At 34.3% G+C, this 25,495-nt stretch overlaps 1 protein-coding gene across 1 annotated transcript in view; it reads right to left on the reverse strand.

Annotated features, from left to right (window-relative positions):
- Nucleotides 1-25,495, reverse strand: part of LOC134857135 (melatonin receptor type 1B-A-like) — a 95,883-nt gene that overhangs the window by 25,611 nt on the left and 44,777 nt on the right. Inside the window, exons 2-3 of the mRNA XM_063873508.1 lie at nucleotides 21,650-21,853; nucleotides 16,853-17,040 (exon numbers count right to left, since the gene is read on the reverse strand). Coding sequence (XP_063729578.1) covers nucleotides 16,853-17,040; nucleotides 21,650-21,853 — 392 coding nt within the window. The remainder of the gene's footprint in view (nucleotides 1-16,852; nucleotides 17,041-21,649; nucleotides 21,854-25,495) is intronic.

The following is a 25,495-nucleotide window of genomic DNA, read 5'->3' on the forward strand; positions in this document are numbered from 1 at the left end:
GACGAATAATCTAGAACTCCAGGCACATCTCTAACTATAACTTTACAACCTCCAGGTCAAAAATAAGCAAACCACTCCAACTTGACAGCTAAAATAAATATCACCATAATACCGTACCCCTCCCTTATCTAATAACCCAAAGATCAACAATATTTCCCCAACTCAGACCACGAATACCCCCAAAACAAATTTGATAACTTAGCCTAAAGTCACAAAATGAAGATTTTAATTAGCCTAAAGTATAAAAATCTCACCATACCCCGGATCATTTGACAAACAAAAATAAAGAAAAAGACGACCTCCCAGTCACCATGAAAATTGCCCCCAACAATTTTTTACGAAACTCAACCCACTTGTCAAAAAACTAATAAATAATTCGACCACACTAGAAAATCGCCTCAAACAGCAAAAAATATTCGACAAAGAGATCATTTCTTAAATGCTTTTCTCTCAAACAGTCGCTCAAATATTTATCAATTTTAAACATTTTTTTTCAATACTTCAAGTCTTTATAATCTTTCTTTTTGATATCATCGAATCTTTTCTAATAATCATAATAATTTTTTGTAACATTTTTTTAATTTTCTACACAATAATTGAACTATTCCTCCAACTTTCCAAAACCCTTGAATATATCCACAGGTACGATTTTAACAACTTGTCTAAATGATACGAACAATTTTCAGTAGAACTGATATTTTTTTATTGTTTGTAATTTTCATAACATTTCTATCATCCCTCATTTTGACAATATGTAAATGTATAAAGAAAGCAATCATTACATTTGCCCTAGCAACAATTTTTCTAATTCTTTTTTTAGAAGAATATTATAATAAACATAAACCCTCTCACTAAAGTAACAATTTAAAAATCCATCAAAAATTGCTACCCAACAGTCACAGAATCAGTCTTCACCGACATCATCCCAAGATAATCCAACACCACCTTCAACTACTCAAAACCCTCAAACATCTACACGAATTTCTTTTCAAGACAATCCATACACCTTTGAAGAAAGGCACGCTCGTTTATCTGAACCACTAGAACCAGTTCAACGACAAGCATCCCTAAGTGAACCAACATATAATCTTTACCCAACACTACCACAAGAACTAAGTAGAATACGAAACCTTAGTCAAAACCAAAACACAGCAGAAATAAATAGACAAATTATACATCCTCGACGAAATAGAAATTTTCAAACTCCCCGAGTTCATTTTGATATACCTCAATCCCCAACACAAACCACTCCAGAAAACACCACTGGTATCACACCAGAAACTCCTACACTTTTTTCACAACGAAGCACTTCAAGTCTACCTTCAGACTACTTAGGTTCAACACCAACATCTGAACAGATACGTGAAAATCCCTTTAACCCCCCAAACCTAACATCACGACTGCCATATTGGACTACAAATTCATTCACACAAGGTGAACCAAATTTAGTCAATGACCCCATAGATATTTCTACGGATACAACAACATCCTCATCACTACCAGAAACATTATCACTACCATCAACACCATCAATAAGTCAATTTTCACCACTACCCTTTAACTTAAATTTTCCAAATAATCTCGACGCCAGATATCGAGAACAATCATCAATAAATATTCCTTTAAGATTAGATTGGAATACATTCACAGCACCTCCACCACTATTTGGACAACATCAAGAAAGTAACCGCCTTCATAACTGGGCACTTAATAGATTACAATATCGCCAAGATATTCACAACGATATCCGTGATCACAATATTCAAATACTCCAACAAAACAGTTTACAATTAAAATTTGAAATCACAGTTAAGTTAAATAATATTACCCAACATCCCTACCCATTAAATCCACCTAACATAACAGCTCAATCACTACCACCACCGTTTATAACTACTGAAGTAATATACAAATACGACAGATACACTAAAAACACAATTGGTTACATTACATTTTATAATCCATACTCAGGATTATCATACACATGTATATTCTAAAATTATTAATTTTTCTCCAAACCCTTTTTCTAATAACCTCAAATCAAAATATAAACCCTTCCCCTCGTACAGGACCACAAGATTTATTAGTAACACATTACGATTGCGAAGAAAATGAACAAAAAACACTACATAAATATGCAATCAATCAGGTATCACAATGTGAAACAGAACCACAAGCTATAGAAACCACAGATATAATAGCAACACTCTATTCAAAAGCCCGAGCAACAACAGTTACAGGTTATAAATTCACAGCAACATTTTCCGAAAAGAAAGTACATTGTTCACAAGTCTCGAACGGAAACAAAAACCGACTTGACCATGAATCATTCTACCAAAGTAATATAGAACGTCTTTTACATCTCAATCCCGACGATTGTAAAAATGAATTACTTAGACTAAACATCACAAAAAATAAAAACTCCCAAAGAAAATTAGTTAATTTTCAAGTTTTTTCAGACTCTGTACATCAATCACAACTTGAAAGACACCAAGGACATATAAGACTAGACGAAAAATACCCGTATAACGGCGCACACGGACGATTAACCTATGACCTACATGATAAACACTGGATACCACACATTGGTATAAATAACCCATCAAACTGCAAAGCAGACACAAAAAATAAAGGATACCAAGAAATAATGTTTTTCGATTGGAAAATACAACTCGAAAAAATACAACTCACACGAGATTTATCTGATAATACAATGATCTATCAAGGAATCCGACTACCTTGTAAAAATGATCAAGGATATTGCGACCCTACAACGAGAACACAAGCAACAATTGTTTGGTTCCCCGAAGACACATGTACAACATTTCAAGTAGCAAAAATACACGCTCGTATGATAAAATTTCACGAAAAATATTTCATACAATCAATTCCATATGAACAAGTCCATCCATCACGCAAACTAAGTTCCGATTTTCGAAACATAGACAATATAGAAAATAAATTGACACGTTTTCAAATATATCAAGAAACAGAACTTGCATGTAAATACAGGAATCCACTTCACAGAACACAATACTCTGAAATATTAGTTGAATATGAAAAAGGATTCGACATGACCACTGGTAAAGTAAAAATCGACCCATACGCCACAGGTCATCCTCTAAACGAAGGAACATCCTATATACCAGTTAATTTTGAAAAAAGCAACGGACAACCTGGTAGACATCTAAAACCTTATGACACCAGAAGCACACGCTTACAAGAATTATCACTAATGAATACTACATATTTTGGTAATATCCACTATGATATTCATTTGGATATGAAACTAGACTATACAATTAGCCGCATTTTTCAAGAAATGTCACTCTCTGAATTAGAAACACTACATCAACTATGCGAATTAGAACGAACACAAATACTACAATCACTTGCACTAGCAGTATTAAAAATACCCTACGCAGGATACTTATTATCAGGAAATAGATCAAATTTTTTAGACTACGAAGGAAACATCTTATGGTTTTATACTTGTACTAAAAAAGTATCACCACTATACGTTTTTGAAGATAAACGATGTTATAAAAGAATTCCTATCTTTTATAAGAATAAAGTACATTTCGTGGATACACTTTCACGAAGAACATATTTCTGGGATACCGCAGTCCCATGTGGATCAGAAAATAGCCACAATGTAGTACAACTAAACCCTGATGAAAACAAATATTATCTTCTCACTCCATATCCCACATTAATGCAATCACTCAAAAAATTTTCACCAGAAAGCATTCGCGCTATTGCTCGAAACCCAAATATAGACTTACAATCAATAGGAATCTATTCAAAATCAGATATTCAACATCACATTAGAACACAACAATTCCAAGAATTATTAACACAAATGGACACTATACAAAGACAATCAATAGACCAAAACTTACGCAAACTTGCAGAAACCGCAGGATTTGCCGATATCTACACGCAAGACTATAGCGGATATTTTAAAGACATAAAAGATTATATATATCTAAACGGCGAAAAATACCGTCCCCAAGATATATCACCAATTAACATTTTTAGCTTTGTTACACTCAAAAATGAGATCCTAGATTTTCTAGGATGGCCCTACTACATCTTAGAAAAATTGACTATTTTATACGCAATGTTTAACTTTATTGGATTTCTTTTCTCACTCTTAAAAGGAATCTACAATACATGTGCTATACACACACAAGTAAACAGACAAGCAAGCGTAGCACGCATACTCTTTGCAGGATTTTTTGGAATTTTTTCCACATCTATAAACAAAATTCTTTTAGACGCACAAATAAAAGAATATAACACAAAAATAACAACACGACAAAATACATACGACGAAGAACATAACAATGTCGACACACAGCCAACGGCACCACAATTACCACCCCTACCAAATAACCATCCACTATCCCTAGCCCCGCGAAATTTTAGAAATTTAGCAATCACACATAATCCAAATTTTCGACTCACCACATCACAAAGTCCCGTCCAACATATAATGACACATCCATCACAAGATGATAATACTTATGAACAAATTATTGAACAGCCCCATACCACCGCTTTTCAATCTCAAAATAATAATTTTTTTAGCCCACGATGAGCCGCCAACTTGGATCACTCCATCGATCAAATTCCCATCCAACCAACCTTACCTCTTCAATCCCAATAATACCACTTTTTGCTTTTCCGCCACCCGATTTTCCATCTAGCAATGTAACATCAGGCATGAATTCCGACACTAACTCACAAATTTCAGTTTTATACTCCATTTCACAGCTAAATAACCCGAATATTGAAACCCCCGACGAATTTGCCGACTCAGAACCATCTCCATCCAATAATTTTCATAACCCTTCTCATTTTTCTCAACCTCCTTTTCAACCCATATTATCAAATAACCCTGACCCAATCACTCCTACACCCTCTTATGCTTCCCAAGTTACCCCAACCTACTCCTCATACCATTCTGACCAATCATCTCCAGACACCCCCCGAATCTCCCCAGAGCTAGACAATTTTATTACCCTCCAACAGCAACCCTACCATCTTAACACCCCGACCATAAACCAAATCTCCTCCACTACAAATTCATCCAATCCCCCTACACCCTCTTCAAATTATACTGAATCATTAACACCATCATCCACATCCACTATATCTTCACTAAACACTAATAGAGCTTACCGCACTTTTAAAAGAAAATTCCCCAACCATCCTTTCCCAGCAAAACCAGGAACAGCCCGTGAATACATCAACCACCCCCAGCATACTAACACTAAAGAATTTTTAGCTATCACCTTACCCTCGTTTCCACAATACACTTTAAACACCCCTCATGACGCTAACGAAACACGCAACTTTGTAGACGAATACGTTTTAATGCCCACTCTCTCTTGGACCTCATACTATCATTTCACTAACCCTCTTTGCTTACCTTTAACTAACACATCCATTGATATAGACCGAAACAAAGACATGCTATATCGACTAACTACACCACTAACCGCTAGACAGTTTACTTACGTTGGATATAAAAAATCACTAAAAATACACACTGCACCTAGAGCTAATGAATATACGCTAGAATACTACGATCACAACATCATCAGAGCTAACCAAGATCAATTCTTAGACGACGATCGCTTCGCTAATCCACAAATCACCGAGAAATTTTTCATCAAGACACCATATATATTTACACTAAACATCTTCGACCGCAAGTTTGATCACATTATTTCAGAAGCACTAACAGACACACAAGCATACGAAAGTTTTAAAGAACGCTTCCAAATATTTTCACTAACCTTTCATTTCCTTGCACCACACGAAAGAGATTTACACTGCTCACACGATATTATGTTGCGCACTAAACAAACACATACATACAGTTACTATCGTTTCATCCAAAATCACTTTGACCTCCACACACCCTCTAGACAACCACACCATCGTTTCCAATTCATCAATTCCAAATACACTTCACCATTTTTCCTAAATTTCACATATTGTATTAAAGACACTAACCTCCATGGTATTCTTCGTAATTATGACCCCATAACCCAAATGTACATTTTCTGCCCCATCACCAAGACCTTCAACGCCGAAGAATCCCGACCCTTCCTTATCCCGCACGAATTCCTACAACCTATAGAAATCCCAATTTTAGAATTCATCCACAACACTAAATTTAACCACAAGTTATATAACTTAATCCAAAACACACCTTATGAGTTTGCAGTAGGCACTGAAGAACTAACCACTATTAAGGCACTTCAATTGCTTTGGCCACTACTTCAAACTAAAAATATCATCCGCATCTTAGCTAAACTACTAACAACTTCAGAACTAATTCACGATATCTTCCCCCACGGTTTTTTCCCCGACGACTAACAGGTAAGTATGAACTAAATGAATATTACTAACTAATTAAAATATTGAAAAACTCACCATTCCTTATTCATGTTTTCTTTAGATTTTTAGCCTTCATCTTCAATCATCTGAAAAATTCACAAAAGAAAAATAAAAAATAGCAAACTTCTTCAAAACTATTTAAAACCCTATTTAACTTTTGCACCAACAATTAAATAAATATAATACCAATGCAGTAAATTAATTTATAAAATTTTCCCCTAAAAGCAGTAAATCTACATATGATGAAAATTTGTATCTTAAAATTCCCCCATTACTAGCAGTAAATTTCCAAATTCTATGCAGTAAATTAATAAAATGCAATTGCAGTACTAACCTTTTGATATTTTCATTCATTCGCACAGAAATTCTATCCACACTCGCACAGCTCGCCCACGAAGAATTGTTTAAAATAATGAATTTCAGTTTCAAGTTTTCACACTCAACAACTCTAACAAATAATAACAAGTTTCAAACTTTCCTTTAACCCGGTTGGAAAGGAATCATATACTAAACAAAACTAACCAACGCAGCTTACTAAATACCACAAATCATAAAATAACAGCATGACTAAGAAAAGGAAACCAACGGTACCCAAACCGGATTAACCCAGTTTAAAACTGGATAATTTATTCTTTTGAAGACTATTACAAAGTCTTAGAAAGAAATAATAAAACACAAAAAAGTCAAAAGACAAACCCATACCACAAACAATTTGCTTTTTGGAAAAAGTACATAACCAACAAAACATAAGTAAAACCACAACAAACCCAACATAAAATGTTGTCACATAACAGGACCCCTCATAAAAACCGCATGAAATCATACTCCCACACCTGGCCTAACCCACCAGGAAAGGACGTCCTGAGCATGCTCTATAGCCGGCCTAACCCACCGTGCTACATCCACGCTTTGTGACCACACCTTTATTTTTAATAAGAGCTACTCAAGGGTGAGTAACTCTTCAAAATAACAGAACTAAAACAAAAAGCTTTTGTGAAAACAACTAACTAAAATCATAATTAAAAAATATTAAATTAATAAAAGTTTTATAAAATGTAAAATCACATGATGCAATATATAGATCAGAATACAACACCAAGGACGAACATCAAAAGACAAGACGACCTCACTACACTCGAGAGAGAATGACCAACTATAATCGATATGCCGCTCACAATCACAACTCAAAGGATTTAGAGTACGACTTGACCTCGCAGAAAAGGACTTCATTGAACTAGACCAATGACCACCTCGATGTTCAAGTATACGTACAGATCCGAGTAACCAGGCATCCCCTCCACGCACAATCTCCACGCCATTCCCGAGCTAGATCAAACACAAAAGAAGTTCTCTCCGAAGAACAGAAAAACCTGACATAGCCAACCATTCTGAAACCAGAATTGATGCTGTTGCAGAGACTCAGTCGTTGTCACAAGAAGAACACAACGTCTTGTGTCCTCAATTCCAGATCCCTGGAACTTCCTTAACAAAAAGGAAACAAAAGAAAAATGATGTTCGCCAAATACCAACGTCCATCATCCATCCTTGAACTACAAAAGAACTGTTCTAAAAAACTCTGTAAAACCCGGATGGGTGGAACCTGATCTAAACTATATTTTATGATTGGATAAATTAAATGTTTTACCAATGTAAAGTATTTAATATTAACCAATCATGATCCATCTAACTAACAACCCACTTATTTGTAAGTGCTGAAGTTACTTGTAATTTCAGCACCAGAGAGATTTGAATTTAACTTAGAAATTAGTTGGACTCTCCCGAGCACTTCAGCAGCCGCAATAAACCAGTATACCCTAGATCTATTGAGCCTAGCAGAGACTAGTTAAACAACCTGAGACTAGATAGTATAAGAGTAAGATTAGGATCGGTATTAGACTAAGAAGTTGCACGAATCTATCCGGCCGAAAATAAGATAGCGTGACGAGCAGACGGTGTACCCTATCCGAAATTACTCTATGAGTTACACTCCAGTCCTAACTCATTTTTGTTTTTATTTTTGATGCTGAATTGTTAGCAATATTTGTGAAATTGGGCAGTTTTTTTGGTCAAAAGCTATAAAATTTTAAGGACCGTGGAAATTAGCAATAAGAAAAATTCGACTTCAACGAGTAGTTTTGGTTAATTAACTTCGTTCAGGTTGGTTGGCCGAAATATATTGCCATCAATTTGGCATTAAATATACAAAAGGCTGTTTACAGCTGAAGGAAGTTCAAAAAACGAAAATGAGACACGCTTGAATCAAATTGTTCAAAGTTGAACCAAGTTAAGCTGGCGCGATAGTTTTGTAGCCCATTTTTTTCAAATTTTGAGCAAAAAATAGCTTCAAGTTAAAAAATTGATTCGATCTCAAAAATGTTTGTAAAGAATCAAAAATTAGGGAAAAAAACCAAAATTTATATATTTTTGGCAAAAAGCTTTTATAATTTTTCTACATTTCTCTTATTGTTTATTGTTCCGACTTTCGATACGAAAGTAACGGAATATTTGTGCTCGGGGTGGGTTTTTTCTTCAGACAAATTTCGACTTTTTAACTAGCCATTTTTGACGGAATTTTTTTTATATCATTCGAAAGGTATTGTTGTCCTGAGCTTACATTTGAAAAGATATTTCACCTGTGATTATTTTTCGAAAAGTTACGGTGGTTTAAAGATTGCCATTTTGGCCAATTTGGGACAATTAACGCGCGATATATTTCGCGCTATTAACGCGTAAGCGGAGAGTTAATCCGTCTTAGAAATCGTTCCAAATTGGTTGAAAGAAGCTCATTTGCCATAATTGATTTGTTACAAGGAGCGAAATCCATCCTTTTGTACTTAATATGGCGTGTGGGGGGATGATTTTCATAAAAAAACTCAAATTTTAGAAACAAAAAAATTTTTTTATTTTGTTTTGTTTCATTTAATTTCTGAAATGTTATTACTGCTCCATAAACATTAAAAGGCGGTCGGAATATTCAGTGCTTCGCCCTGATACGAGCAGTCTTGTTCAATTTCCGCTCAAACTGAAAGCTGTATAGTGTAAATATTTAGACCTATTTTTTGACACTACGTATCATTTTTTACTAGTTTATTCGGAATATGAAAGACGACTAAAAATTTTTATTTCTACGAGTTTAAGAACAGTGTAGTACCTTATTCGGTCGGAAATTTACCTACCCTTGTTTTTTCTACTCCAGGAGATTGATCAGAACAACAAGACTGCGCACAGCAAATATCTTTTTCGAAGACTTACTATACCTTATACGCTGCTGTATAAAGTGACCGTCTAGTCATAAAACCTCAACCTCGCCCAAAAAATTTGGTACAAATAATGCAGTTTGGTACAAGTAGCACTAAATTTAGATCAAATCGTGAACAAGATCCATTTTGTGGCGATTGTGAGCTTTTAGAGTTTATTCATATCAGTAGTTGTCTTTTGGTGATGATAACAGGAGAAAAACAGATTGTTTTTTGTTAAGCAACCAAGATACAAACAAAAAAATCGGTCATTAATCAAGATCAAGTTTGCATCCTGCGTAACCAAAATGCCAACATGATAAGACTCAAAGAAAAAGCTAAAAAATTAACCTTGAAGTTCATTGAGTTCATAATTGTCCAAACTTTTGAATTTTTTTTTCAGATTCTTGTTTTCATTTCCTTTTTCAGATTCTTTTTTGCTATTAAAAAAATTGGAGCTGATACGTTGTAGATAAGGTACATTGAGTTTTTGCTATCAAATCAGTCATTTGTGTAACCAAAATCAGGCCTATTTAGCGGTGCTTATCCCCAAATTTTTAACTGCCTCATTTTTTAAAAACACTTTGCCAATTTTTTTCTATTTACAGTTTTAGGGGTTAAGCGATATAGTTTCGATGACTTCAATTGTTGTTGTTAAATAAGTCTTTTTAATAATGGTTTTGCATCCTGGGTACGGAGAACGCCAACAACATTTTTAGACTCAAAGGAAAGATTTTTAGACTCTTGACCACTTTTGCCACTAACAATATCGGGAGCTTACATTAGAATTGAAATTTTGTTGAATTATCGATGACTGTTCCACAGTGCTCTGCGAATAATTTTTTCTAGGGGTCTTTACATAATGTGGTTTGACCAGCTGGTTTAAAAGGGTATTTAAAAACTCAATTGTAGGTCTCACGAGACTTCAGAAACTTCAGTAATCCGGGACCTAAAACTTCGGGACTTGATGATTTTTAATTTTCCCCAGGGGCAATGTCATCCGTTCCGGAATGGCAAACTATTTATATATAAAATGATTGTTATGGATATGTATGGTATTTAATGTTATTTACGTTGGTCAAGTGACCTTGTGTTTTATTCGAAACAGTTGTTTTATTCACGTTGCAACACGTTACCTTGTTTGCCAATCCGTTCGGATTCGGTATTAATAGATAGCTCATACACTCCGGTATGACAATCCTAATAAATCTTCATCGAAATATTCGAGATTGCCCAGAGTTTAGACATAAGTTTGCATCAATTTGCGCCAGGAAAAATAGCCCAAACTGAAATCTGGCGAAAAGTGGAGTTTTGTGCAAAAAGGAGCTGGTGTGAGTCCACAAAGCAGGCACTGCTTTAAATTAAATTTACAAGAACCCAAAATTACCTAATTTACGGAACAAAGATTGACCTCCTAAAGAAATTTAGCAAAGTTATTGAGCAAAAAAGCAACCGCATCAAAAATTTAGCAAATTTTCAAACCATTAGGGGAAACTTCCAAATGATTTATTGCTGGAATGAAAGAGAAAAGTTTCGGCGTTGAATAACTGATTGCCCGTACCGAACTTTTCTCACAATTTCACATCTGATCATACAATTTTCAGACACTAGCTGTTTTCCAGCTCGGGTGCATATCTCTTTCACATGTGATCAGTTCTGCCGTTTGCAGATTATACCTGAACAGACATGACTATACTTGGTCAGACATGACTATACTTGGTCAGACATAATGATATGTCTGCTTCAGGTCTGATTATGTAAAGTCAAGTATGATCATGTCTGCTTCAGGTCTGATCATGTAATTTCAGGCATGATCATGTCTGGTCCAGATATGATAATGTAAAGTCAGTTGTGATCATGTCTGCTTCAGGTCTGATCATGTAATTTTGGACATGAACATGTCTGGTCCAGGTTTGCTTCATGTCTGACCATACCTGACTCACGATCTGATTTTTTCCATAATTATGATGTCTGGTACATGTCTGTTTCAGACATGTGTAGGGAAAAAAGAGACATGCCACAGGACTGATACAGATATGGATTTCGTATGTATTTTCGATCTCCAGATTTGCATATGACTAATAATTTCAGTACGGGTGATCGTCGCTAATTTTTTGAGTAATCAAAATTATACTTCTAGCTCCTCTCTTTCTCACAAGCAGATATTTACCATTTTTGAGCTCCTTGTTTGTTTTTGGTAAATTTAATTTAAAAGGATTATAAACTGGTTATATCGTATGAGACCTCGTAGCAAAAATTGCACGATTGAAGTTTGCGGAACAAATTTTTGAAGTCTTAGCTATAATTTCCCACATAATCAGTTCAAATTCCTTAAGTTCCCTGAATATCGCTAATTCGCAAGGTAAATTAAATAATCTATTTATGAATCAGTTTATGAAAGTGGCATTCACTGGGGTACTACAGAAATAGCGATGGTTATATGTCGGATTTGCTTTAAGGCGGAAAGCGTTGAATCATAAATGAACCGAAGTTGCACACTTGTGAAAAAAGTAGCCTCAGAGCTTTGTTAAGGGGAAGAGTTGTCCCAACAAAAACAGGACATAGAAATTGCTCTTCTTTTTTCAGCGGTGAGTTATGGAACGAATTTTTTCTTCATGTTTTTGTCGTTTTTTCTGGAACTTTTACTAAAAGAGGACTGAATATTTGACACAAGCTAGATTAGACTATTTTGAAGGTGCTAGCCGGATCACGTTTTGAGAAATCATTGAGGCATCCTGCCAAACAACATAAGAAACTTGAATTTATTGTTTCAAACTCGTTTTTTTTTGCCACAAAAAAGCGACAGACAGAAGAGTTGAATGACGAATTTCACCCGGACTCAAAAACGGCCGTTTCTCTTTTGACGTCATAGATTAAAAGGTCTTGGTTGCTTATACTAGAAAAGTGGAAAAAACTTAAAGACAACATAGCTGCTTATGACACCCCCTTTGGATGGATCGGAGCAGCGATTCTTCTCCCACATAATTGCAGGACTTGTTTTTTTGTCGGCTTCACTATAAAGTGAAAACTTACTCATAAACATTCAGTCGTTTTTTGACGCCGTACGATTTTTTTTTGATTTTTTGTGCAATCTATAAAATGCGAACTTACTCATAAACATTTAGCCTTTTTTTGACGCCGTACGAAGTTTTTTTTTTGATTTTTGTGCAAACTATAAAATGCGAACGTACTCATAAACATTTAGTCGTTTTTTGACGCCGTACGAAGTAATTTTTTTGATATTTTGTGCAAACTATAAAATGCGAACTTACTCATAAACATTTGGTCTTTTTTTTGACGCCATACGAAAAGTTTATAAAATTGTTTCTGCAAAATATAAAATGCGAACTTAGTTTTTTGACACCGTACGAAGTAATTTTTTCGACTTTTTGTGCAAACCATAAAATGCGAACTTGCTCATAAACATTTAATCGTTTTTTTTCTGGCGTCGTACGAAGTCACTTTTTTGATTTTTCCTTAAAAACATTCGGTTCAAAAATCAAATTATTAAAATTGTAATCCCATTAAAACTGTAATTGTTTTTGATTTCGAGGTTGATGAATCTTTTCCAGGTTGAGCACCCTTGTATGCAGAGGCGGATCCAGGGTTTTATTTTTTTAGGTCAACCAAATTGATTTTCCGAGCTCTCCCAAAGCACTAAAAAGTCCCTGTTTTGGCCAAATTTTCTGCGCCACAAGCAAAATTTGGAAAAAAAAACAGGCCAAAAATGCGTTTTTAGGCCCTTTTTGGAAAATTTTGAGCAAAAAAATGCGTTTTTTCGGCGCGCGCTCCCCCCTCAAAACTAATATATATGGGCGCCGAAGGCGGCTTTAGAAAAATGTTAGGGTACGTCACCAATTGTTAGGGGATATCAAAATAGTACGGCAGGGGGTCGAATCCCTGAGAGGAAAGCGTCCGCCCCTACCCCCGCCCCCCTAAATCCGCCCCTGCTTGTGTGTGTTTAGTGAAAAGTCCAAAGAGCCCTTTCAAGACAATGATATTTAATTGTATTGCTTACGAGATTTTCCGCGTGCCAGAACACTTTTCTTACTCTCTTTGATTAAATGACCAAACGAGGCCTGGAAAAGTTTTTTATCCGGCTAAATTTTGACACAAACTTTCATCGATCATTTAATAAAGTTTCAGCTGGAAACCTCAAATTCGCTACGGAGAAAAAAACGAAAAAAAAACAAGGCATTTTTTATTTGTTTGGTTGATAAACCGAAGTTGCAAACTATTTGTCCAATGACTGTAGTTTTTATGAGTTGTTGAAGGCTGAAATGGTTCACTTGATTGAAAGTAGCCAATCAAATAAATTTCAGCATAGTACATGCAGGCCTTGCTGCTGGGACTTGCCATTTGTTTTTAGGGGGGACTGTCCACTTGGTCTATCTCTGGGTGATATTGTTCACATGGCCAAAATTTACTCGAGCAAACTGAACTCAACTCATACTAACAATGAGATGGAAAGACTTCGTTTCGTTGCTGGAAGGAGTTTTATCAGATGTACAGCCCAAAGTTCATGTTTGACTTTTAAAAAATTGGATCAAAATGCTTTATTCTGCTTGGATAAAATGAATCTTTTCGGTTTTACCCCCCCTTAAATGTCAAAAAAGTTGCCATCAAAAATGTTGTTGTGAAAATTGATCTACATTACTAAGAAATGCTAGCTATCACTCAATTTGGCGCAGACCGAAACGAATCAATTTTATCTAGTTTAGCCTCAGGCAGGTTCTTTTACCTTTTTTTTTATCGTTGTTGCGACCATTCAAAATGGGGAGGATCTTTGTGTTCGGGTGTGTTTTAGTTTTGTTTGTTTTCCACTCAAAATCAGGTACTACAAATAATCATCGGACTGGGTTGAGTGATAGATCATATTAACGCCCTTTCAACCGCGATTCAAACGACATTAAAAAATTTCAAAAAAGTTTTCCCAGCATCGAGAAACACCGGTTTGAATTTTTTGATTTTCTGTCCTTAATTCGAGCGAATAAAGCCAGCGAGCAAGATTTTTTTTGTTTTCCACGCAAAATCAGTTATCACAAATAATCATTGGACTGGGTTGAATGATATATCATACTAAAGCACTTTCAGTCGTGATTCAAACGACTTCAAAAAATTTCAAAAAACGTTTTCCCGGTGTCGAGAAACATCGGTTTGAATTTTTCAATCTTTGTTTCTATTTCGAGCAAATAAAGCCAGAGAGCATGCTTTTTTGTTTTCCACGTAAAATCAGCAACCAGAAATAATCATCGGACTGGGTGTCGAGAAAAACCTGTTTGAAGTTTTTAATTTTGTCTAACTTCGAGCGAGTGATCAGGCTTACATTAGCTTATTTATGCTTAATTTAAGCCTTGAAAATTTAGTTTTACTCTAATGAAGTCAGTTTTTGGAGTTTTAAGCTTCATCTTAGGAATCTGGGAAAAAATTTGGGAAAAATAAATGATATTTGTCTTCAGAAATTGTTTTCCTTTTTGCATATTTTACAATGACTGACAAAAATGCCTAAGCTCTACTTTTTCGCTCAAATCCCTTATAAGACCAAGTCGAAAAACAACACTGATTGGAAAAATTATTTTGTTGTAATTTTTTAAGACTGGTCAGAACATTCTTTGCTACATGCACAGCAACCGGCCATCCATGTTTTCATTATATATTTTTCACAAATATTTTCCAAAAGCGTTCTTAATTGCCAATCAATTCCCATGTTTGCAGTTTTCCGAGCTGATTCAAGATTCTCGATATCAGCACTGTGTTTCGTAGTAACATAAATCAAATTTTAAAATATTTTTTTTTCAACTTCATTATTTAGTGGAGGGTATAAACAAAAAGAACAGATCAAATTATTAAATCGAAACAAATCGGAAGCTATATTTCAAATATACTAGCTCATCAATGTTTGATAATTTTGGACCGCATAACATAAAAGGCCCGCTTTGATTAATATGGTTGTTTACTTGAACATTGGCTTATTGTTCCGACTTTCGATACGAAAGTGACGGAATATTTGTGCTCGGGATGGGTTTTTTTTTCTTCAGACAAATTTCGTCTTTTTAACTAGCAATTTTTGACGGAATCTTTTTATATCATTCGAAAGGTATTGTTGTCCTGAGCTCAAATTTGAAAAGATATATCAACTGTGCTCATTTTTTGTAGAGTTACGGGGGTTTAAAGATTGCCATTTTAGCCAATTCGGGACAATTAACGCGCGATATATTTCGCGCTATTAACGCGTAAGCGGAGAGTCAATCCGTCTTATAAATCGTTCCAAATTGGTTAAAAGAAGCTTATTTGCCATAATTGGTTTGTTACAATGAGCGAAATCTATCCTTTTGTACTTTATATGGCGTGTGGGGGGGATGATTTTCATAAAAAATTTCAAATTTTAGAAAAAAAAATTTTTTTTTTCATTTTGTTTTATTTCCTTGAATTTTTAAAATGTTATTACTGCTCCATAAACCTTAAAAGGCAGTCGGAACACTCAGGGCTTCGCCCTGATACGAGCAGTCTTGTTGCAATTAGTACCGAATGATTGGCTGAGCATTTTTTTGATGAGGTTACCTAATGAAGTTCAAATTAGTGCATTTGCTTTGATTCGAGTTTTCTGAGAATCCGCGCAAGCTGATATAGCGCAAAACTCTAATCAATAATTGAGTACATGTCAGCCCTTCTTTGATTTTCTCTGCAATTAGATTAGCAAAAGCTTGTTTAAATTGAATTTATAATGATTTTTGATGTTCCAAACTGCATTGAAACGTGTCAACGTGAACAAGTGAATAGATTTGGTCAATTTTGACGCAAAGGACTTACGAGTTGCGAATTATCCATGTGAACAAGCTGCCTCCTAAAAGACCAAATGAACTATCAACACCCCAAAACTCTAATTCTATTTCTAGTTCTCATTTTGCTTCAGAAAGCCGAAATTCAACTACAGGCAAATAAACAGAACCTTTTCAAATAGACAAAAAAATTGATTAACAAAGTGGGAAAATTCTGACTAAACGGTTATGGGCTAAAATTCGCAATTGGCTGATCGACATGTTCCACTAACCATAAAAAACTGTCAGTAGAACCTATTGCAATTTTACGAGGGACGAGAAACTGAAAAAAGGGGGCGACTGTATTAGTTCCCATTGATTAAAAAGGGTTTATTGTAAAGAGGAGGAGGAGGAGGAGGAGGAGAGAGAGAGGGGGGTGCTGACCTGATTCCGAGAAGTACCAAGGGGGGCATATGAGTTGTCGTCTGTCATACATGAACGCGTCTTTTCCCCTCACCACTGCGGCCATCATGATGAGGAATCCGAACATCCAGGGACTCAAGATGTGCACTGGGAACGTGAACGTGTTGTAGATGATGCAGTACCAGCTACTCTTACAGATAGAGATGTACCTGTACAACACATAGCAAATAAGTGGTGACCTGTTTCATTTATATAGACTATATAGATCTCCTCGGATCATCTTAACTCTTTCACCCATGGGTACCTTGTTACAAGTTGCGAACTAACTAGGCCATGACAAACATAATTGGTCTTCATATCTAACCTTATAAAACCACTGGTCACACCATAAAAGCGATGATCATTCGAAGTGGGTGGGGGGGGATGAGGAAAAAGAGCCTTTAATTAGCTAATTAAGTTCTCATTACACCATTAAGAGTGCGCTTTCTCGAGTTACCTATCGGCACGATTTTATAGTTAATGCAAAACTACTGGCAACATCTTTTTCGGTCAACGAATCTGACTAAGTTAATTAACCTGAAGTTTGCTCATTTTAGCGTTGGTTTTCAGTTTCTCATTGATTTCCACACTTAAAAACTGTTTTCAAAAACAAATTAGCTAAAGTGTTAGAGGTTTTGACAGATTAAATTGCTGATTAATTTTTTGACTGATTAAATTAAACGTAGCAAAAGGAAAATTGCACAAGATATGGTATTGTAGTATTTTAAATTCTCAAACAATTCAATTCAGTATTATAAAATTAAAAATGGGGTTGATTGGCCCAAAAATTTACAAAAACATCAAAAACTTGCAATATTTCTTATTTCGCGCATAAATTTTTCTCGAAAATGTATAAATTTTTGATTTTAAAATTGTGAAGGCAAAAAAATCCAAGAAATACTATTTCACCTTCTAAGATCGTTAACTAGAACAGAGGAGGAAAAAGGGGGGGGGGGCGGAGGGGGGTTTTTGGGGGCGTAAAGTGTCAGAAGTTTTCATTGGCTGTTCGAAAAATGGCTTTTTTTCTGTGTCGTAAAGTGTCAAAAATGGGCAATCAATATCTTTTTTCAGATTTCTAAAAATATTTTTGACCGAATTAATTTACAATTTGCAGATTAAATTAGTGTAATCTGTTTAAGATAGGAGTTATCCTCTTTCATTTCGTTTCCTTACTGAATACAAGTCAACTAATTGAATGATTCCTGACAAAATCAGGGTAATTGGATCGGGCTCTTGAAATGATCTCCTTTTTTATCGGATTAACTCTAATTTCAGCTTTTTAAGAGAAACATCAGTTTTTAATCTGACAACTTACACCCGCTTTTCTTAGCTAAAGACCTTTTAATTAACGAAAAAGGTAATTTCGAATACCATATGTCTGTAGTTCAATCTAAAGTTAAGAGCATTTATTCGGTAAAATACGGACACAGGAACTGTTCACTTTCTTAATGGAGCACGGCTGATATGCTCTGATTAAAAGAAGACATACAGATAAATAAATTTTGCTTATTTGTTTCTTTTTAGACTTGTAAGTGTTGACTCGTTATATCAAGGTGTATCATATATGTTGCATATCATCGAAACACAACTCGAATCAAAGAATTTTTTCATGAACGAGATGTTCGAAAGAGGAAGTTCCACGGATAAAAGCCGAATATAATGAGATTTTCTAATCGGTCTTATCGGTTAAAGTTCTAACAAAACCAATTGTTTGGATTATTAATCGCTTATAAATCAAACAAATTAGAAAGCATCTTAAGCCTTTTTTCCTTCCCACCTCATTTTTGTGGCATAAAGTGTAATTTTACAAATATGAGTATAAAAACTAAAATTTTGGAAGTCTAAATATGAAAAAAGAGTTGACAATTTTGAGAAAAAGTTTAAATTGTAAAAACTTATGGGTGGGGAAAAATGCAAAAGAGCCCTCAATGTTTTTAATATTTGCATGTCCCTCAGCCACACGCACTCAGTAAAAAGAGAAAATAATCGATTATTTAACAATTATAATATCAAAAATATAACAATTATAAGCGCCAAATTTAAATGATTAAACTATTGGTAATCCATTGTAATTTTAACATTTTTCGTGACATTATAAAAAATGATCTGAACACAAAGTTTTAGCACAAAACAAACGTTTTAAAGAGATCCTTTCGCATTAACCAGCGGTAGGTGAAAAATAACTTCTCAAAACAAATCATGAAACTACAGCAAGGTGCTGATATTTTGCTGGTCAAAAAACTTAAAATGTGCGTCATCAAACAACTGTAGTCGAGAAGGAACGAAAAAACAAAAACGCTATTAATTTGAATTTATATGAAAACTGAAAAAGCAGTTTTACCATTTTTCACATACACCATCGTCTACAAAAATCAAAAAACATAAGCAGTTCAGATGCAAGGTCGAAAATAAATTGAGCAAATAAAAGATTATGATCGACTATAAAGGATTTTTTCTTCAAAGCAAATGCACTAGAAACTCGGATAAAATAAATCGGTTATAATGTTCTCAAAAAATACGTGAATAAATAATCGATTAAAATTGATTAAAAAGAATTTTAGTTGATTATAATTTAATTTTACAAGAGAGATCATAATCAATTATATATTGATTCAAATCAATTTTTTCTCAATTTTAGTAGGATTGGTACTAAAATCGTAATATAATTGATTATTAACGCTTGAAACTGGATGCGGAGCCAAGTTACCCCTACATACTCCCACCATTGTTATTTTATTCACAAATCGCCATCTCACTCTCCCCCCACATACGTTTTCTTCAATTGTTGGTGTTGGGAGCGGATTAGTTGTGGGAAAAAGTAAGAAGCGTAGAGGTGATGTTAAAAAACTGGGGAGTTCATTTTGGATGTTCAAAACAAAAGAAAGAAGTTAACGTTCCGAGCAAAACTAAATAGCGAATATTAAGTAGATGTGAGTAGGTTTTACGAACCAAGAATACTGGTTGTGTGCTATGCACAGAAAGTTGCAAACTTTTCGGAAAAATGATTAAAATTGAGTTCCAATTGAATTTAAGTATAATCCATTTGAAATGGATTATAAATGGATTAAAAACGGTTGCATGGTTTCAAGGTGTGACTACAGTTGATTAGATTGACAACCTTTTTGAATACGAAAATTGATTATAATTGATTACTATCCATAGAACCTCAGTACAGGTTTATTGTTTCACTGATATGATTATTAAGTCTTAAGAACTGAGCAAGAATAGATGAAGTTAACATGGTTAATGAGCCTCATAAACTAGGTAAAAGTAAAGACAATGAGGAGAAAAAAATGGGAAAGTTCAAATTGGTTTATTATTGTAAGCATTCTTGTCTGTAAAAAAATGTTAAAACTAAAAAAAAACCCAGACCATTTTTCCGTCTGAGCTTGTCTAAAAAGGGCTTTTCTTTCCTCAGAGTTTTGCGGTTCATTTATTACTAAAGGAAGGCTTTTTAATCAAAAATTAGCCAAAAATTAAACTGCATCAGTAAAATATTTCTATATTAGTTTTTTTTTAGTTAACATACAAAATTTGTAATCTTTTCGAATATTCAAAACCAAAATACCAAAATTGTAAAACTATACATAAACTAGAGATTTTCAAAATGTTTTTCACAGTGATATTCTAACCGAGCAAAATAATTCAGAGAAAAATTTAGGTGGAGAGATGCGCCCACTATATGACTGAAACAAGCGTGGAATTGTCCTTTTGGTATTTGAACTCGTTTTGCGCTATTGACGACCTAAATTAAATGATCCCTGACATCTCTTGTGAAAAACTCGATAAAAACTTTTAAATACAGTAATTACAAAAAACTATTCAGCTCGAATAGTTAAATTGACAACAGCCATACAGAAAAACAGGATTTCATGTTTTGAGCTCAAAATTTTTAATAGTTTAATTCGCTTCTATTTTTTTAATCTATTGTAAAAGATAGTGCATGCAAGAAATCAAACCATTACTTTGAAAGGAGACTGCATGTATCAGGGCGGAGCCCTGAATGTTCCGACTGCCTTTTAAGGTATATGGTGCAGTAATAACACGGAAAGTTTGAATGTAATAATAAAATTTAAAATTTTTTTTTCTAAAATTGTTGAGATTTTTTGTAAAAACATCTCCCCACACGCCATATTAAGTACAAACTGATAGATTTCACTCCTATTAACAAATCAATTAAGGCATATAATCTTCCCTGAACCAATTTGGAACGATTTCTAAGACGGATGAAATCTCGCTGTTGCTGTAATAGCGCGAAACATATCGCGCGTAATTGTCCCAAATTGACCGAAATGACCAAAATGCAATCTTTAAGCCCCCATAACTTTACGGAAAATGATCACCGGTAAAACATCTTTTCAAATTTCAAAAGATTATGATAAATTCGTAGTAATGTTGGAATTATGACAAACAGTCTGCTTCAATCAATTTTGAATGGTTTCCGAGACGAATAAATTTCCGCTTACGCTTTAATAGTTCAAAATATATTGCGCTTTCATCGTCTAATATCGGCTATATTGGCAATCTGTAAACCTCCATATCGAATCAGAGGTGATATATAAATTTTTTGAAAATTTGAGCACAAGAAATCATGCCCTTATTTTCTTCAAAAAATGGAACAAAAGCTTTCGTGAGTTTATAAAGATTTTAAAATGGTCGGTTTGGCTTATTTGGAGCAATTAACGAGCAATATATTGCGTGCTGTTAGCGAGTAAGTTCCTATTTAGTCTGGCTGCGAATTTATTTGAGAGGCCTACGAAGTGTGCCAGTGGCGTGTACCTGTTGATTGCGATTGCACAGATGCAAGCGATCGAACATCGGCAGCCGATGCCGCAGACGTATCCAGTGATGAGGCAGAGTACCTTGTACTTGACTAACACTCCCTGGTCCCACAACAACACCACCCAGCTGGTCACCACATTCACACACGACACACTCAAGTCACTCAGAGACAGATTAGCCACCTGGATGAGGGGAAAGGTCCTGCAAAACATCAAACACGGCTGATTAGCCTGTTAAAGTTAAATACTAAGGTAATGTTTTCAGGCAGTGTTTTCTTACAACTGCCTAGAGATCACCAGTGGGTCTACAGATCCGTTTTCAGGGGCATCTGAGCGGAAAACTTTGTTAAGGTTTCTATCTACATGAATTGAGAACAATGTCTCATTTCCAATTCTGAAAAGAAACTGGTGTGTCAAAACAAAAAGGAAAAAATCAAACAAGAAAAAAAACGAACAATAAAGAAAAAGTAAAAAACAATGAGGAAGATTGAAGACATACTTTTCTAATTGTTCCGACTTTCGATACGAAAGTAACGGAATATTTGTGCTCGGGGTGGGTTTTTTTTTTCTTCAGACAAATTTCGACATTTTAACTAGCCATTTTTGACGGAATTTTTTTTATATCATTCGAAAGGTATTTTTGTCCTGAGCTCAAATTTGAAAAGATATTTCACCTGTGATCAATTTTCGTAAAGTTACGGGGGTTTAAAGATTGCCATTTTGGGACAATTAACGCGCGATATATTTCGCGCTATTAACGTGAAAGCGGAGAGTTAATCCGTCTTAGAAATTGTTCCAAATTGGTTAAAAGAAGCTTATTTGCCATGATTGGTTTGTTACAAGGAGCGAAATCTATCATTTTGTACTTTATATGGCGTGTGGGGAGATGATTTTTAATTAAAAAAATTTCACCTTTTAGAAAAAAAAATTTCTTTTGTTTTATTTTATTGAATTTTTTAATGTTATTACTGCTCCATAAACCTTAAAAGGCAGTCGGAACATTCAGGGCTTTGCCCTGATACGAGCAGTCTTGTTATATCTTTTCTGTCTGTGATGTAGCATTTCAAAAAAGTTGTTTAAACCGTTTGCCGATTACAAAAAAGTGTAGTTAAAAACGAGCTGCAGTTGTTATAAAATTTATACAAAACTATCTGGTAATTTATAATAACTCGCACTGACAGAAATGGTTCCCGGTCGATTCAAATGGATTTTAAATTGATTTTAAATTGCTCCAAATCGATTAACCATGTACATTTTACGAACTTAAATGGATTTTAAATCGATTTAAATCGATTTTTCTTGAAAATTTTGATTCGATTTTAGTATCCAATCTAATGAATTGAGAGGAAAATGAATTTAAAAATCGATTTAATTTTTTCTTTTTGATTAACTTACTTTCTTACAACTTAAACAGATTTCAATTTAATCTGTATACTTTTTTCATACTAAAATTGATCTATATCCATTTTTGTCAGTGCGGGAAAGTTCAGCACTTTTTGCGGCCTTGAAAGAATCGTAGCTGTAGAGTTTTTATAGGCAACCACTCTTCTCGTTTGAATACATGTCTTCAATTGTATTTTTTATACGCAACTCTTGCCACTTTTTGAGCTCCAATAAGTGTCTCCGTTAGCTTGCTTTTTCATTTTCTTTGGCAAAACTGTATAGATGATCATTAGGCTTTCCATTTCTGAAATTATGTGATAGTTTTTCTTATAACTCATTGTTCCGACTTTCGGTACGAAAGTAACGGAATATTTGTGCTCGGGGTGGGTTTTTTTTTCTTCAGACAAATTTCGACTTTTTAACTAGCCATTTTTGACGGGATTTTTTTTATATCATTCAAAAGATATTGTTGTCCTGAGCTTAAATTTGAAAAGATAATTCAACTGTGATCATTTTTCGTAGAGTTATGAGGGTTTAAAGATTGCCATTTTGGTCATTTGAGCAATTTGGGACAATTAACGCGCGATATAATTCGCGCTATTAACGCGTAAGCTGAGATTTAATCCGTCTTATAAATCGTTCCAAATTGGTTGAACGAAGCTTATTTGCCATAATTGATTTGTTGCAAGGAACGAAATCTCTCTTTTTGTACTTTATATGGCGTGTGGGGGGATGATTTTCAAAAAAAAATTTAATTTTGGAAAAAAAAAAATTTTCATTTTCTTTTCTTTCATTTAATTTTTTTATGCTATTACTGCTGCTCCATAACCCTTAAAAGGCAGTCGGAACATTCAGGGCTTGGCCCTGATACGAGCAGTCTTGTATATATTTGTTGAGAATAGATTTTATTGTTCCGACTTTCGATACGACAGTAATGGAATATTTGTGCTCGGGGTGGACTTTTTTTCGTCAGACAAATTTCGACTTTTTAACTAGCCATTTTTGACGGAATTTTCTTATATCGTTCGAAAGGTAATGTTTTCTTGAGTTTAAATTTGAAAAGATATTTCAACTGTGACCTTTTTTGTAAAATTACGGGGGTTTAAAGATTGGCATTTCCTAGTTGAAGTTTAATCTTAAAACTTACTGCGAAAAAGGAATTATCAAAAATCCTATCAAACTTTTAAGTAGTTAAAAACAAAACGTATTGAGTTATTATTAGAAAGAAAGATGGAAAAACATCAAATATGACTAACAGTCAGTATGACTAATTGCCAAAGTTTGCAACTTTGAAACAGTTTTGATAAAACTGAAATAGTTTTCCTTGTTATTGGAAGATGGGGAAATTTATGCTTAGGGTTAGGGCTTGGAAAATTGATCTTGGAACAATTTCTGCAGATGAATTAAATCAGTGTTTTGATTAGTAGTTTTAGCCAGAAATTTATTCGCGGTTCTTGATAAAAATTGATTTCGTGTCTCCTAGATCTGTAAGTTTCGAAATTTTTTCTCATTAACGAGCAAATCTTGACTCTAAGAGAAATAGTGGGATATATTACACAAATTTGACATTGTTAGATGCTTTTTTCGAGAAGTAACTGTATGGTCATTTATCTAAAGTCGTAAATCAAGTTACACATCTTAACTTTAGTTTCCTAATAAAAAATCTGAGCCTTGAGAGAAAAATAAAAAATTAACTTGTCACATAGTTTTAGTTTTGTTGCCGTGTGATCTAAATTTTGGGAACTGAGCACCATGACTGATTTTCCTTAAACGATAATGGTCATTATAAAAACAAGTACGGATCAGAGGAGCAACATGTTGCAGTGCTAAAAAGTATCAAAAAATTGAAGGTTAACAATTATCTCAATTTGTATGTTTCAAAAAATTACAGTATTAATGAGTATAGGTTGGTCCTAATTGAGAATGAAAATGAAAAAAAAACTGCACTTCATCAATTTGAAATAATTAATGGAAATGAACTGCAAAATAAACAATTATATAGATAAATCCATTTTTTATTAAAAGACCAATAATCGTAGAAGATTTTTTTAAACATAATTTTATAAAGTGAGAACAATTCTGTCGAATGTTTTAACACTATCAGAATCGCACGCAATTTTTTTAGGCGAGACATCTTGAAGGATAAATTTTTGTGGATTATGCTGTTTAGTTTGTCGAAACTAGTTTCTTGAGAAAAAAATGAAGAAATATTTTTTGTTGTTTCATCTTTGAGGCAATTGACTGGGAATTCTAAGATTTTGTTGCAAGCTGTTTGTTGATAGTGCACTGACTCCTGATGTTTTAAACTTCTGTTTTTTAAACATAGGAAAGGAGTTTTTTCTATGTTTTCATGCTTTTTGCTTAGTAACTAATTCTTATTTTGATACAAATAGTTATTTTCGAACGGATTATACTGATTCCTAAATGAAAGAATTACAACACTGCTCGCATCAGGGCAAAA

The sequence above is a fragment of the Symsagittifera roscoffensis genome, chromosome 1 (genome assembly GCF_963678635.1).
Source record: "Symsagittifera roscoffensis chromosome 1, txSymRosc1.1, whole genome shotgun sequence".
In the NCBI taxonomy this organism is placed as follows: domain Eukaryota; kingdom Metazoa; phylum Xenacoelomorpha; order Acoela; family Convolutidae; genus Symsagittifera; species Symsagittifera roscoffensis.